This window comes from Panthera pardus, unplaced genomic scaffold (assembly GCF_024362965.1).
Source record: "Panthera pardus isolate Hobbes unplaced genomic scaffold, ASM2436296v1 HiC_scaffold_16, whole genome shotgun sequence".
Taxonomy (NCBI): Eukaryota; Metazoa; Chordata; class Mammalia; order Carnivora; family Felidae; genus Panthera; species Panthera pardus.
Window position 1 is genome coordinate 81,476,589 of NW_026526721.1, and position 15,434 is coordinate 81,492,022.

The 15,434-nt window shown below is 40.0% G+C and overlaps 1 protein-coding gene across 1 annotated transcript in view; it reads left to right on the forward strand.

Moving 5' to 3' along the window:
- The window catches only part of CUNH3orf70 (chromosome unknown C3orf70 homolog), a 92,384-nt gene extending 77,835 nt beyond the window's left edge, over positions 1-14,549 (forward strand). Inside the window, exon 2 of the mRNA XM_019463397.2 lies at positions 10,591-14,549. Coding sequence (XP_019318942.2) covers positions 10,591-11,147 — 557 coding nt within the window. The 3' untranslated portion in view covers positions 11,148-14,549. The remainder of the gene's footprint in view (positions 1-10,590) is intronic.
- The last annotated feature ends 885 nt before the right edge of the window (positions 14,550-15,434 follow it).

Sequence of the window (15,434 nt, forward strand, 5' to 3'; positions counted from 1 at the left end):
AGTTTATGGACTGGGTAACTCAGCCCATATACTAGTGGTTTTTGCAGAAAAAGGTAGGAGGCTGAGATGGTCACATAAAATGCCCATAAGGTCAAGGCTTGTTATAAAGAAATCAAAGGTAATGACTATTATTATTATTATGATCATGCATCTTTAGATTAAAAAGGGTAGCACTCATAAAGCTTTTCTTACCTTGTAATGATCCGTAATTAGCCATTTTCTCATTAATTCCTCTTTCTCTCCATCAGGCTTATTAGTGTTTTCGTGCACTGTGACGTACAGACCCTTAATACATACTGGTTGAGTCTCTGTGTGCCCTGTCAGCTGCCATCTTTTTCTTTTTGAACATACTGTTTTCATCATGTCACTGTCAGTGGCTGACCCATCCTTGGGAGAAGATCCCCTCAGCTGTCCCTTTTTCTAAACAATTTACTATGTTTACAAACGCTCTACAGAGCAGCTCTAGTGAATAAGTAGGACTTACAAATTAAGTGAAAAGAGGTAGACCTTATACGCTCCTACATGTGAAATAATGTTTGGCCACCTAAAAGGAAATGGTCCCTTGTTTGTGGCCTTATTTGGTCACCTAAGAGGAAATGGAAGCCTGAGAGTTCTCCTTCTCTGCCCGTTTTGTTTTGTTTAACTGTGGATTGTTTTAGCCAGACTTATCTGTTAGGATGTTTCTGAACTCTGGCCTTAGAAGAGGCTCTTTCCCAACTGGAATCATCTGTGTCTACAAGTCCAGGGAATTCCATTGTGCCAGCTTACTTAGCAGAGTATCTCCTATTGTATATAGTCTTCTAAGGCAAGGGAAGGGTGTTGCTCTCTTTCCAGATTATCTCGGTGGTGAGACTGGTCTTGGTCATAGGAGAGCCTTGTGTTCCAGTCAGGCTGGTCACTCCACCATCCCTCCAATATCCCATACTTTTTCCACCCCTGGATTTTTGGAATGCCACTTTCTTTGGTCCAAGTCCCAGCTTCTCTTCAGTTTACATTCCATATTTTCTCTCTCTTTTTTAAAAAATGTTATTTTGAGAGAGAGAGAGAACGCATGTGCGCACACACATGCGCACACAAGTGGGGGAGGGGCAGAGAGGGAGAGAAAGGATCCCAAGCAGGCTCTGTGTTGTCAGCACAGAGCCCAGTACCAGGCTCCATCTCACGAACCGTGAGCTATTGGCCTGAGCTGAAATCCAGAGTTGGATGCCTAACCAGCTGAGCCACCCAGGTGCCCCCATTCCATATTTTCTAAGCCCTTCCAGCCCTCACTTTTCTCTGCGGTCCTACACTGTGTATAGTACATGCCTTCACAACTTAATACTTACCTTTCCTCTTGTGCTGTTTTGGATGTTTTGTATGACCCAACTAGATTGTAAGAGGGATGAATTTTATACTTCTTCTCTTTCCCCCTTGTTGTTTACTGGCAGGTATTTGTAGAGTTTTTATTTCTTTTTCTTTTTGTTTTTGTTTTGGTATTTGTTAAAATACACAAGAGAGTGTGTTGTATGGAAACCAATTTGACAATAAATTTCATATATTAAAAAAAAATAAAATAAATAAAATAAAATACACAAGAGTGTGTTACTTTTATCTGTCCTTAACTGTCCCTTAAACCAGAAGAATTGGCTTCAGGTAGAACCAAACATGGTTTAAAAAAGTATAGAGCCTTCACTATACCTCTGTTCAGACTGGTTGCTTTATAAAATGATAAATGTGGCAAACAGCTTCTCTTTCTGTTGTTGGTTTATGGCACTTTCAGAAATGATATTTTTAGGGAAGGTCTCACTATAACACCTGCCCATACCTCAAGGTGTCAGAAGTGTGGCTCAGAGCACTGTGGATTGTAGAAGTCTGTTGGTAAAGGGCTCCTGCGCAGTACCAGCTGCTAAGTGGTATTTCTTCTACCTCCTCCAGTTCTTCTCCCACTTATTTGACTGAAGTCCAGATCTGAGTGTGAAACTGGGAGAGAAGATGGTAGCTTAATTGTTAAGTCTGTTGAGTGCTTTGGATTAGCTTTGTGCCAAACTGTGAGAGGAGCAGATAGAAATGGAAGTGAGTAGAAAGGCAAAGCTGGTCACATTACTCTCTCCTTAAAGCTGTGCGGTGTCTTTCTAGCGTGCAGGATAAAATCCCCAATCTTTAACATGGTCTCTAGGGCCTTACATGGTCTGGCCCCCTCTTATTCATCATGCTTCAGCCACTCTGGCTCTTCTCCTTCTTTGCCTGGTAACCCCCACTCAGTCCTGAGGGGGCATTACTATGTATGGTCATCTCAAGGATGGCTTGCCTGACACCACCCTCTCCTCCTCCCTCCCCTGGTCCAAATCATGCATCCCACATGTAATTGCTAATCACTAATTTTGCTTTTTCTATCGCTTTTGTCTATCACTTTCTATGGTTTGTAATTGTGTGTTCAAATATACATATTCCTTCCATAAGGGCAGGGATGTGGTCCCTCTTCTTGCTATTTTAACCCCCTGACCCCTAATTTAGGGCCTGGCACACAAGTGAGGCTCAATAAATACTAGTTTGAGGGAGAAGTGAAAGCATATGTAAAAGTGGATTGTAGGGTTTGTAGGGTAGGTGATGAAGGTAGGGTGGCAGACAGCTGTGGTCAGAGAGAAGTTTACAGGCTAAACTGAATCAGGAAACTGGGTGCATTCAGAGAGTTGTAGAAACTGAGGACTAGGGGTGGTTATGGGCTTTGCAGGGCTTGGCCACATAGCAATCTGAAAAGCCAGTAGAGTGGCTTAGAGACTGGTAGGCAGCCCCTGCCTTCTGTAAGTAACACCAGTAATAGAATGTTTACAGTGTGCCAGACACTGAGTTAAAGCTTTTAAAAGGTAGACTCTGTGAACCTCCAGTGCCAACTGATCCTTCCAGCTCTGCAACTGGTCTGGAGCAGTTCTATGTGCTACTCCACAGGTCCGTATCTTTTACTAGCCTATAAATTCCTTCAGTGAAGTCTGCAATCCTATTCTGGTGCTCGGTGAATGCCCTTGTATATTCTTACAGTTTTACTCAGTTATTGATTTCATTTTACTTTTTATCTTCTACCCTAGTTTGGAAACTTCTTGAAGCATCACTACATGTTGTATTTCTTATTTCCTTGTAGCACCTGATTTAGCGGTATGAACTTGGTAGATATTCAATAAATATTTGTTAAATGAATAAATAATTCATGCCTCTGGTATTCCGTCTCACTAGGGTTTTGTTTCACATTAATAAGTTCCATTGCACTAAAGGTTATGTAGTTTGAAGAATGAAGAAACTACGATCTTGCATAAAGTTCTCATTGGGGACTTTAACATATTGGGCAGTATATGAACTTCAGTGTTCTCCTCGATTGAAGTACAAATACATGGTAGGGGCGCCTGGTGGCTCACTTGGTTAAACGTCTGACTTTTTTAAAAATTTTTTTGATGTTTCTTTATTTTTGAGAGAGAGACAGTGCGTGAGGGGACAGGGTCAGAGAGAGAGGGAAACACAAAATTGGAAGCAGGCTCCAGGCTCTGAGCTATTAGTGCAGAGCCTGATGTGGGGCTTGAACTGATGAACCACAAGATCATGACCTGAGCTGAAGTCAGACACTTAACTGACTGAGCCACCCAGGTGCCCCTTGACTCCTTTTTTTTTTTTTTTTTTTTTTTTTTAAAGTTTATTTATTTGGTGGGGGAGGGTCAGAGAGGAAGAGAGAGAATCCCAAGCAGGCTCTGCACTGTCAGTGCAGAGTCCGACACAGGGCTCAAATTCACAAACTGTGAGATCATGACCTGAGCTGAAATCAAGAGTCGGACACTTAACAGATTGAGCCACCCAGCGCCTTAAGCATCTGATTCTCGATCTTAGCTCAGGTCTTGATCTCAGGCTTGAGTGTAAGCCCTGCAGTAGGCTCTGTGCTGGGCGTGATGCCTACTTAAGAAAAATAAAGTAAAACAAAAATATGATACATTGACTGCCAATGGAGCAAGGTACAAGGTAAGGCCACAAAAAATGTTGGTTATAATAAATACGTTCCTTTGTTTTTAGTTTGTGATATGCTGCTCAACTTAGTAAATGTATATTGCAGAAATAGCTGAATAAGGATATTTAACATTACTTTCAGTGTAATGAATGCCCTTGGGAATAAAATAAACATAATTGTGATTCACTATATAAAATCAAAGAACTGAACTGTGGATGCAATTTCCCTTAGGCCACTCAATTTTTTTTTCACTAGATTTACCTTTCTAATTATGTTTTGCTTAGGCTAATTTTAAAATTACTTTGCATTCCCTGAGAGCAGTGTACTTCATGTGTCAAGGGGACACACGTTTAATAGTCATAAAACTATCTGTAAAAGCAAAAAGCTCATTTCCCTCCCAAAGGATCTTTTTTAAGAATCAAAATGCGCAACTGTTCTTTAAAACATAGTTTAACAAAGTGCATACAGTAGCTTAACAGGGCATATAAATTATTTTTTACATTTACTGGGGTTTTATTTTTCTCTTCCCTTTGCACTCTAGAACCAAATGAAAGAGACTCCTTCAAGGAAATAGATCTGCTGTTTATTTATTTTTTTAAATTTTTTTAATGTTTATTTTTGAGATAGAGACAGAGCGTGAGCAAGGGAGTGGCAGAGAGAGAGGGAGACACAGAATCTGAAGCAGGCTCCAGGCTCTGAGCTGTCAGCACAGAGCCTGATGTGGGGCTCGAACTCACAGACTTGAGATCATGACCTGAGCCAAAGTCGGACGCTTAACCGACTGAACCACCCAGGCGCCCCAATCTGCTGTTACAAATTGGAATATTAGCTGTAGTTAATGGTAGAGAACAACAGTATAAGCTAATAAGAGCATTATCTAAACCTTATTAATGAAGTAATGAGTGCCCTCATAAAGAACACAGATGTCACAAGGCTTGGGTCTTAGAACTGACTTCTGTTGTGTTACGTGATGTTGAAAAAGTAATTAAGTCTTCAGTTTCTTCTTCCATTTTTTTTTTTTAAACCGAAGAACTAGGATGAGAACATAAATCTTTTTTAGTGTCTCATCGAGGCATTGTTTAAAAAGTATGTATTGGGGCGCCTGGGTGGCTCAGTTGGTTGGGCGTCCGACTTTGGCTCAGGTCATGATCTCATGGTCCGTGAGTTCGAGCCCCGCATCGGGCTCTGTGCTGACAGCTTAGAGCCTGGAGCCTGTTTCAGATTCTGTGTCTCCCTCTCTCTCTGACCTTCCCCCATTCATGCTCTGTCTCTCTCTGTCTCAAAAATGAATAAACATTAAAAAAAATTTTTTTAAGTATGTACTATATATTATTGCTAAACACCAAAGGGGAAGAATGATAAGGAAAGTTATGAACTCAGACTCCTAAAGAATACTAGAAGTTACTTATGTAGTGGTTTTGATCAGTCCTTGGTTGAGAAATAGCTGAAGGTGTTGGGCCAGGTTCCCAAAAAGAAACGAGATGTATGAAATTTATTTTTCACTTACAGATCACAACTGTTTTTTTTTTTTTAATCTTGCTGTTGTATAGTCTATTTCATTATTAAGAAAGTGATTTCAGCTCCCTTGAAAAATATTCCAGATAAATTAATGGGTTTGTGACATTAATTTTTTATATTATTTTTAATGGGAATTAAGTACTGTAATGAGATTTAGTATTCACTTTCCTCTGGATGAGTTTAGTGAGTGATGGAATGAGTCATTAGCAAGCAAAGACTCTGCTTCATGGGAATATTTTGAGAACAAACTTAAGAATGTGTTTAAGTTCGTAAGTGAAGGACTAGGGCTCCTTGGAGAAATGACTGATTCCTGGACTGGGGCAGGGGAGTACCAGATAAGCCAGTAACATCTATGGTGCCAGAAAGCATGGAAGTCTTCAAAAAAGGATGATGGGGGCACGTTGAAAGGACTCAGGTGCTAACTTGAAGGAGCTGCCAGCAGTTAAATGTGGGACAATTTGAGGAGCAAAGTAAATATGATAGTAATGGATTACAATCCATAGAACAAAATAAATAGCTGTGAATCATATTTAATTTAAACAATTGAAAAAATAAAGGGGAATTGCTTACATGGAATTCTATTAATAAATATAGGAGTAATGATGGAAATAGGAAATAACTGTTGGGAAAAATACTAACTCTTCAGTGGAGAAACCTGGACAGATACCACATTAAACAAGTGTTCAAAGTTAATATGAGATGGAGCCACAGCATGTTACCTCCTGGTAAATAATGCACCAGAAAGGGTACAACATCACTTCTATAGTGATTTTTCCCTGTTGTTTTGAATTATATTTTTTAGTTTGAAAAAATTGAGATTCAGATGTAGTTTTACAAATAATACAGAGATTCCATGTATCCTTTACCTACTTTCCCCTAGTGACAACTGTAGTTGCAAAACAGTAGTTCATTGTCATAACCAAGATACTGATAGTGATGTAGTCAAATTACAGAGCATTTCCATCACGACAAGGATTCCTGGTGTTGCTCTTGCATAGCTTCACTGCTTTTTAAAATTGGGCTGCTTGTTTTTTGTTACTGAGTTGTAAGAATTCTTTACATATTCTGGATCATATGGAGTTTCCCCTCCATATAATGAATTATACTAATTATACTATTAAAAATTATGTTAAAATATACATAAAATATACCATCATAACTGTTTTAAAGTGTTCAGGTCCGTGGTATCAACTACATTCATATTGTTGTACAACCATCACCACTATCCATCTCCAGAACTCTTTTCATCCTGCAAAACTGAAACTCTGTACCCATTAAACAGCTTCCTGTTTCTTTTATCTACTGGCCCGTGACAATCACTACTCTGTGTTCTGCCTATATGATTTGATTAAATTAGGTGGCTTATATAAGTGATACCATACAGTATTTGTCTTTTTGTGACTGGCTTATTTCACTTAGCGTAATAGCTTCAAGGTTCATCCATGTTGTACCCTGGATTTCCTTACTCTCTAAGGCTGGATAGTATTCCGTTGTATGTATATCCCACATCTTGTTTTTCCGTTCATTGATCTGTCAATAGACAGTTGGGTTGCTTTCTCCTTTTGGCTACTGTAAATAATGCTGCTATGAACATGGTTATGCAACTGCTGTCTCTTTGAGACCTTGCTTTCATTTGAGTACATGCGCAGAAGTAGGATTGCTGGATTATATTATATCTAGATTTTTCTTTTATTCTCCCTCTACTTTCTACTTCAAGCCCTGTCTATCTCTGAGTATCTTTTCCTTTTAGAGATTTAACTTTTAAAAGTTCTCATCTACTTCTTTCTTTTTTTGTTTTTAAAAGTTTATTTATTTTTGAGAGAGAGGGAGAGATAGAGTGTGAGCAGGGGAGGGGCAGAGAGAGAGGGAGACACAGAATCTGAAGCAGGTTCCAGGCTCTGAGCTGTCAGCACAGAGCCTGATGTGGGGACCGAACTTACGAGCCATGAGATCATGACCTGAGCTAAAGTTGGACATTTAACCAACTGAGCCATCAAGGTGCCTGCCACTACTTATTTCTTTAAATAACATAGTAAACTCTTAATTAAAAGGACTGTTCAGAGAATAAAGTATAGTGGTTGTGGAGTTTTGGCCAGGACCCCCCCCCCCCTTTGTCCATGGTATTGTAGTGTGTTAGTTCATTTTATTCCCTTAGTAAGTACAGTGTAGCAGACATAATTGAATTTCTCTGATAATTCAGGATCTTTTGATGCTTTGGGGCTACCATTACAAACATAGATTCACAGTATAGTAAACCACAGGGCAGAAGTTACTGGGGAATGGTGCAAAGTACAAACCCCTCTGGACTCTTTACAAAACTAAATCCTTGATTTCTTCTGTTAGTTATGTATTTATAAGAAAATTAAACAATATAGTTTTATATAATTAATTGATGTTTGAAAGATGTTTACTAAACTTAGTTTCTCATCTGGCTTCCTCTGCTATTTTTCTTCTCTGCCTTCCTCTTTGCATCTGTGTCCCCATATCACCAGATAAATGGGCTGTCACCTAACTCAGAGTAAGCATATTTAACAAGTACAACTTATAGAAGCAAATGAAGTGTAGAATACAGTATTCTGCATACTTTGTCTCCCAGCTGCATTTCCCTTTCTTTTACTACACTTCAAGGAAGAAAAACAGTTTTCGAGAAGACAGGGTTAGAGAAAGGAAGAGGTGGAAGAACTGAGATGAAGAGAAAGAGCAAAGAAATTATGAAGAAGCAGAAAGGAGGAGAAGAGAAAGGAGGGTGGGTCGAGGGCAAATGAGAGTAGGACAGGGTGGTTACAAAAGTTCCACAGTCAGTCTTCATGGAGTTCCTCCTTCTTTGAACTAAATAAAACCCTGATCCCTGTGAGTCTGAGAAAGAATTTTCAGGAACTTCTACAGTTGTGACAAGTGGATAACTAAACCAGAGGTCACTTGGGCCAGAAACTTAATCAGCATTTTGCAAAAGGCATTTCTTGAGTGCCTGTCATCCATAGCCTCCTGAACTCAGTAACCACCAGTCCACTAACTAAGAATAGAAAAGACCAATGTCCATTCCAGATGATTAATTCATCCAGTGAATTAAGGGACTGGAAGATTAGAGGGGAGGTTTGAAGTTCTGCCTTCTTTGCCCCTTCAGCTGATAACACCAGTGATGCTTGGATGCAGAGGTCCTACTATACCAAACTCTAGTGATTTGAACTTTTCTTGAAAGAAATAATACTGTACTTCCTTACAGATAACAGAGAAATAAAGATACTGGCATATTTGAAACCTACTCCCCCAGGCAGGTGTGACGGATTCCTCTCACCTCTGTTTTTATCAGACCATTTAGGGTTTACATGATACATGTCCATGCTTTGAAGCAGACCTAGGAACCCAAAGGACTAACAGTTTTAAATGTACCTTTTCCATGTGTTACTCCAGAATGAAACTGAATATATTTTTGAGTAATTTAGTTACAATGAAATTATAGCATCTAAGCCTACACTTTTGTACAAGAGTCAGGAACCAGAAATTAAAAAATATAGGCAAGTTGATTGATCTTAATAGATTGCTGATGTTGTACTATTTATGGCCTAGTTTGCTTTTCTGATCTTAAATTGCTTTTCTTCCATGGCCTAAATAAATTGTTAAAAAATCTAAGGTAATTTTTCATACAAATGTGATTTCTGTCCTAGAATTTCCAGTCTGACCGAGAAATAAACAGGAGCCAGGTGCATGCACAATGAGTGAATTGCTTGCAAAGAGATGCTCATGACGGGATCATAAATCAGTAGTTCTCAGCCGGGGCGATTCTGACCCTTAGGGGTCTATGATAATGTCTGGGAACAGTTTTGTCATACTTGTGGAGGAGGTGCTCCTGGCTTCTAGTGGGTAGAGGCCACGGATGCTGCTAAACATCATACGGTGCATAGGACAGCCCCCTACAACAAAGAATCGTCTGGTCCAAAATGGCAATAGTGCCATTAGGTTAAAAAGCCCTGTCATAATTATGTGCTGAAGATACAGTATGGACTGGTTGATACTCAACTGCATTAGGAGAAACCCAAGATGGTGCCTACAGTTGTGGCCACTGTTTCTGAGTTTTTCAGGATTTTTTTTTTTACTTCCAGATTTCTATATTGAAATCATTTTAGATTTACAGACTGGATAATTTCCATCTCTATCTCTGTTTCCTTAGCACTTGGTACACAGGATCCTGGCTTTGCAAATGTTGAGTGAAGTGAAAGAACAAAGAAAGACACACATTAGGACAAGATCTGTTTAGGTTGCACTTCTAGGTGTGCTGTGTGAAGCCCTGCTCAGAGCAGAGGGGAAGGTGTGGAGATAAGCTTCTTGGTTTCCTAGAAACACTTGGTAGGTTACCCCCTACACCACCTGTGCCTTTGTTTCTGCTTGGCCTGGGCTGCTTAGTACCAGGGGAGCTGGTGTCAGGGAAAACATCTCCTAATTAGGCCATTGATGCACTTGGGCCTTGAACAAGATCATTTCCCACCTTATACCTTACCCCAGCCCTTGCCAGTGGCTGGGACAGTCCTGTAGGCCATTACCTGTTAAATACGCATGTGTTATATGTATTCCAATTAAAACAGAAACCTAAAATGTGAAAGTCTTCTGTAATCCTGATAATAAGTTGGTATATATTTCTCCAGTTTTTAAATGTATGTATTAGTATATATATTAGCATATAACTATTAAAAATAAAATGGAATTATAATTTTATAGTATGCTATTTTACAGTGTGTTTTTACCATACATACTTACAATACATATATTGTGGGCTTTCTTTATTCTAGTGTAAGGGATAAATCATTTAAGACTGTTGTTAAAATAAGAATTTTAGTATATACCCACTTCAGAAGTACTAGAAAGACATCAATATAAATTAAAATGTGTAGTGTGTGAGTTTTCTTAGATGGAAATACCATGATGTTATTATGTATCATGCTGTATTTTTCATTGATTATAACAATGTAGAATGATTCTATTACTGGTTTCTTTTGATGGTGAAATATTTTTAAAAACATTCTGAATCCTCAGAAGGAAACCATTATAACTGTGTTAATGTACTTTGTGTAATACTCTTAGATTTCAACCACTTTTTTTTGTGTTCCTCACAGGCAAGTATGTGTATCAGCCTATGACCCCTGTGGAGCAGCTTCCAAGCACTGAGATTCCTGCAAAGCCTCGGGAACCCACAAACACCATTCAGATCTCAGTCTCACTCACTGAACACTTTTTGAAATTTGCATCTGTCTTCCAACCACCCCTCCCCCCTGATTCACCAAGGTACTGTATGATCTCAGACCTCTTTATCGACAACTATCAGGTTAAATGTATTAATGGGAAGATGTGTTACGTGCAGAAGCAGCCGGCACCACATTCCCACAAGATGAGCCCTGAGGAGGTCTCTGCACATGATGCCTTAATTTCAAGAGAGAGCAGTACACCAAAAATAGATCACTGCTCTTCTCCCTCAAGTTCTGAGGACTCTGGGATCAATGCCATTGGGGCTCACTATGTGGAATCATGTGATGAGGACACAGAAGAAGGAGCAGAACTGAGTTCAGAGGAAGATTACAGTCCGGAGAGCAGCTGGGAACCGGATGAGTGCACCCTTCTCTCCCCTTCACAGTCAGATCTGGAAGTGATTGAAACAATAGAAACCACCGTGTGAGAGTCCAAGCAGGAAGCCACGGCCTCTGATCCATGCTGAGCTTTTGTACTTTGGTCTGATGGATCCTTTTTCCACTGCAGTTGGTATTTTCTACCCCTCTCTGACAACCATAGTGGTTCAGTGGTCTGCTGATTAGCTTCACTCTTAAATTAGTCTTAGAACTAAGACCTTCTTTTTCTTATAAATGGTTTTCTTTTGTATCTTGACTTATTTTCTATGTAGCATCTGGTGTCATGAATTGTGACCCAGCCTTAATTTCACTGGGAACTCTGAAAGCAGTGAAGTGATGATTATCATGGATCAGGTTGAGGAGCTATCCACAGCGAAGGAGACAGTATTTTCTACATAGCCAGTTCTTGACACACACACACACACACACACACACACACACACACACACACACACCCCTCTTGGCATTCCTTTTGGTGTGCCCACAGGCACCCCTACCCTGCTAGTCTCCTATGGGAATCAGCTCAGGAGCGGGGAACAGAGTGTGCACTGTAGATGTCATTCTGTCTCTTTTCTCTTCTCACCACCTGCATCGGTCTGGGCCCCTGTTGCCTCAGTTTATTTCTGGGAGGTTACTGGAGGTTCGCTCGGCCCCTAGTTATGGCTAGTGTCTGCATACCCTGCGTGATCTGGGGCAGAGCCAGACCTTCATTTAAGAAGAGATGACGCCTTCAGTTTCATGTTCAATCCACCTTTAGCTGCGTGCCTACGCTCTGCAGGGTGCACAGTGGGATGCAGACTGAGTAACACCTGACTCCTACAGGAAGGGGCCCACAGTCCAGCAGAGGGCTGTGCTAACACATGCGGGTAATGGTACCCAGAATGCTCTGGAAACCCAGGGGAAGGAGAATACTAGGCATGCAGCTGGAGAACATGTTGCCACGTTTGAGCTGGCCTCTTGGGTGGATTCCTCAACATTTCCCCATTTTTCTTAATTGTTCTTCACATCTGGGGAAAACTTTTAGGAAGTTATATAGGTATTATATTTAGGAGGCAGCCACATCTGACGTCTTAAAAAAAAATCAATAGTTTTAGTTAGCATGGAAATGCTAAACACAGCAGTCCTTTAGGGATTAGGAATGAATCTAATAGGTTTGATTAATTCTGCTTCATTTGGTTGTATGAAGCATTAGAATGGCTTAGGTGAGAAATGGATTAGAATTCAGTATGATGCATGGATTTTTTATGCAAATGCAAAAGCAGTTGAAATAGTTTGCTGCTAAGTCAGAAGATATTTTGTGTAATATTCATTCACTTTACTACAGTAATATTCATTGTCTGTTGTACATGTTCTCTTTTCTCACACACACAAAATAGAGAATAATTCTTTCTTACTTAGCTCTCTTCTGAATTCTCCTAATTTCCATTTATACAAGGTGTTATTGTGTAAGTTGCTTATCTGCCATTTCTCCACGTCTCCTCTCTGTGAGGCGTAGTTAAGAGTTCAGGAAGTTTAAAATACAGCCTGATACACCTGCCAAAGTTTGGAGGTTGAGAAATACTTCTTATGCCCTCACTTTCTGTAAGCGTGCTCTCGTGGCACTATCTCGTGCTCTGTCCGGATTTTGGCACATCTCTTCTGTGTCACATTAGTTTGTATTTTAAGAAATAAGACGAGGCCTGTTGTGTTCCACCCTGAAGCCTCCATTTGGCATCCTTCACAAATCACTCTAGGCAGAGTCTGCTGTCTTGGTTGTACATGTAGTTCAAGTGATTGGCTAGAACACTTTGTTAGGTCTAGGTGCCCAAAACAGCGCTAGGGTTTAGAAAACAGAGTACACATATTCCTTTGAAAGCAGTAGCAGTTAAAGCTTCCTGTGCTAGATGAGAATGCAGGATAAAGTTCCCACTGACTGAAATGTAAAGACTCAACAAGTCAGACCAGTAAGGTGGTGAGAGGAGCTCCAGGAATAGCAGGCTCCAGGAAAGGGCAGGTGGAGGAGGGGTGCAAAGAAGGCCTTCCCCGGCCTGATGGCTTAGGGACAGACATCTGATGAGCCTGTCTGAGGTTCTCAGTGCCTCCCATGATTTACTAGCCAGCTGAAGGCAGGCATGGAAGCCCAAATCCTGTGAGCCGAGCAGTGTAGCCAGCCACTGTGTACTCAGGATCCAAGCAGCGACCCCAGGGTCCTGTCTGCACCTACCCTGTGGTTGAGCTCAGTGAAGCCCCTGGGTGGGCATATGGAGGGTCTCCTTTCTCCGTACCATTTTATCAGTTCTGTACTCTGGGCTCACATTCCTGTTCATTAAACTGATCAGAGTCAACCACCAGGTCTCCAAAGCTGTGGAAATACGTGGTCACAGGGCCATGTTTCTGAAGCTGGCTGTGTCAGGGTTGGGGCCTTCATCTGTAATATCTATGACTTTTGCCTAGGTTCCTGTTTTTTAAACTCCTGAACTGCCATTCAGGTTACCCATGATTTTAATGAAATTTTTGGATTTAATAATGGTTGATAATCACTTTAAATATTTGCACAATCTCTTTATAATTAAAAATTCACTAAGCTTCACTTACTACTCTTTTATAGAATTGAAGATGTTCCATTGGATTCTAAATATCAGATGCTCCTGGATCTCAAAATAGCCTTTTCTAAACAAGCACAAGCAAGGGTTTCTTTGTCATAGCACTGTTAATAATTCTCTGAAAATCATACATGATTGAACCAGAATTGTTTCTTAATGCTTGCATTCCAAAAACAACTGATAAGGATATGAAAATGGGTATTTAAAACTTAAATTCTAGGCCTATCTGTTATATATTATATAAAAGAATTTCTCTGTAAATCTGATATTATATTGCTCATTTGTATAAGCATATTTATAGGCACTTTAGAAAATGTTTAGACTGCAATGTGTATTATAGACATCGAACACAGTCATGTTAAATAGTCTTTGGGTTAATACTTGTACGTTGACAGGTACTAAAACTTAATAATTTGAACCTGGTAGTTCACTTGGAGTGAAGGGGTGGGCTGTGTGGATGGAGAAAGTGCTTTGGGGGCTTTTATGGAAGCCTGGCACCATTCCCACTTCCTGAAAGTTGATGTAAGAGCTGTTAGGGTGGAAGATGCAAAAGAAGTGCTGTATGGAATTCGGCTTTATTACCTAACCAAGACTTACTTTGGAATTTTCCAGTTTCAGATATTCTAACTCTTCTGAGAAATGACAAAGCAATTAAAATGCTTTTGTGGTTATAACGATTTGGTACATTAACAAATGAGGCTTTTACAATCAAACCTAGGTATTTTTTACCTTGTAATTTTTAAGATTTGAAGTAAGAATCTGAGGAAACCCATGAAGAAAAACGGTTGCTTTCCTGGGAAAGGAAGACTTGTACTTCAAGGTAATACAATACAAAATAAAACCAAATAAACCACCCAGACTAAAACAAAACGGTGAAGTCGTTGTCCTCAAGTACCTTTTGGATTTGATCTCAGATTCGATACTGTTGTGGGGCTGGTGCTTTTATTTTTTAACCTCTACTTCCTGGCCTATTTGAAGCAGTTCTTTTGAGACTAATCAGAACAAACTCATTTTATACAAATTTCTCTATTTGGGTATAGGACACAACCTATTTTAGAAAACTGCCAAAATACCCAGATAGGTTTTGGCGGTATAAATACTATTAGGCAGGGGGTCGGGGGAAAGCACAAGTTAAACTAATATTTATGTGTCAGCTCTTGATTATTCCATCTTGTTTGCAAAATTGTATTGACATGTTTTGGCCTTTCACATGAGGGAAACAACATTTTAACAGTTTTCTTTCCTATCCCCTCTCCACAGGAGGTGAGGGCCAGATTTGAGGAGGACAGTTGCATTTTAGGTTTGTCTGAATAGTCTGGGATTGTGTCTGTTCCCACAGGGGAGGAGAGGGGAAGGAGGTGGGAGTCCTCACTGTCTCAGTGCCGTGAACTCCAGGGATGTTGGTATTTCTCACATCCAAACATAATTACGAGGGCACGTCTCAAAATTAATTTTGGGATTACCTTTTAAAAATGTTACGTCACTGCTCCCTTTCATTACTCTAGAGACTGGAGAGTTGACTACTGTGAAAGGGCCATGCTTCTGTTAGTGCTTTGAGTTCCTTCTTCTGTTAAGATTGAAGCAGTGCTCTCTTCATAGTATGAACAATTCTGAAAGCAGATCATCACTAGAGGCTTTAATATTGAGCTTCTGTATCGTCGTGTCCACATACACTTTTTAAGGCTGTTCATACCTTGCAATATTCACTTACTGTGCTAATTTTTTCACCTATTTCAAAGTTTTAAGCACAATGTT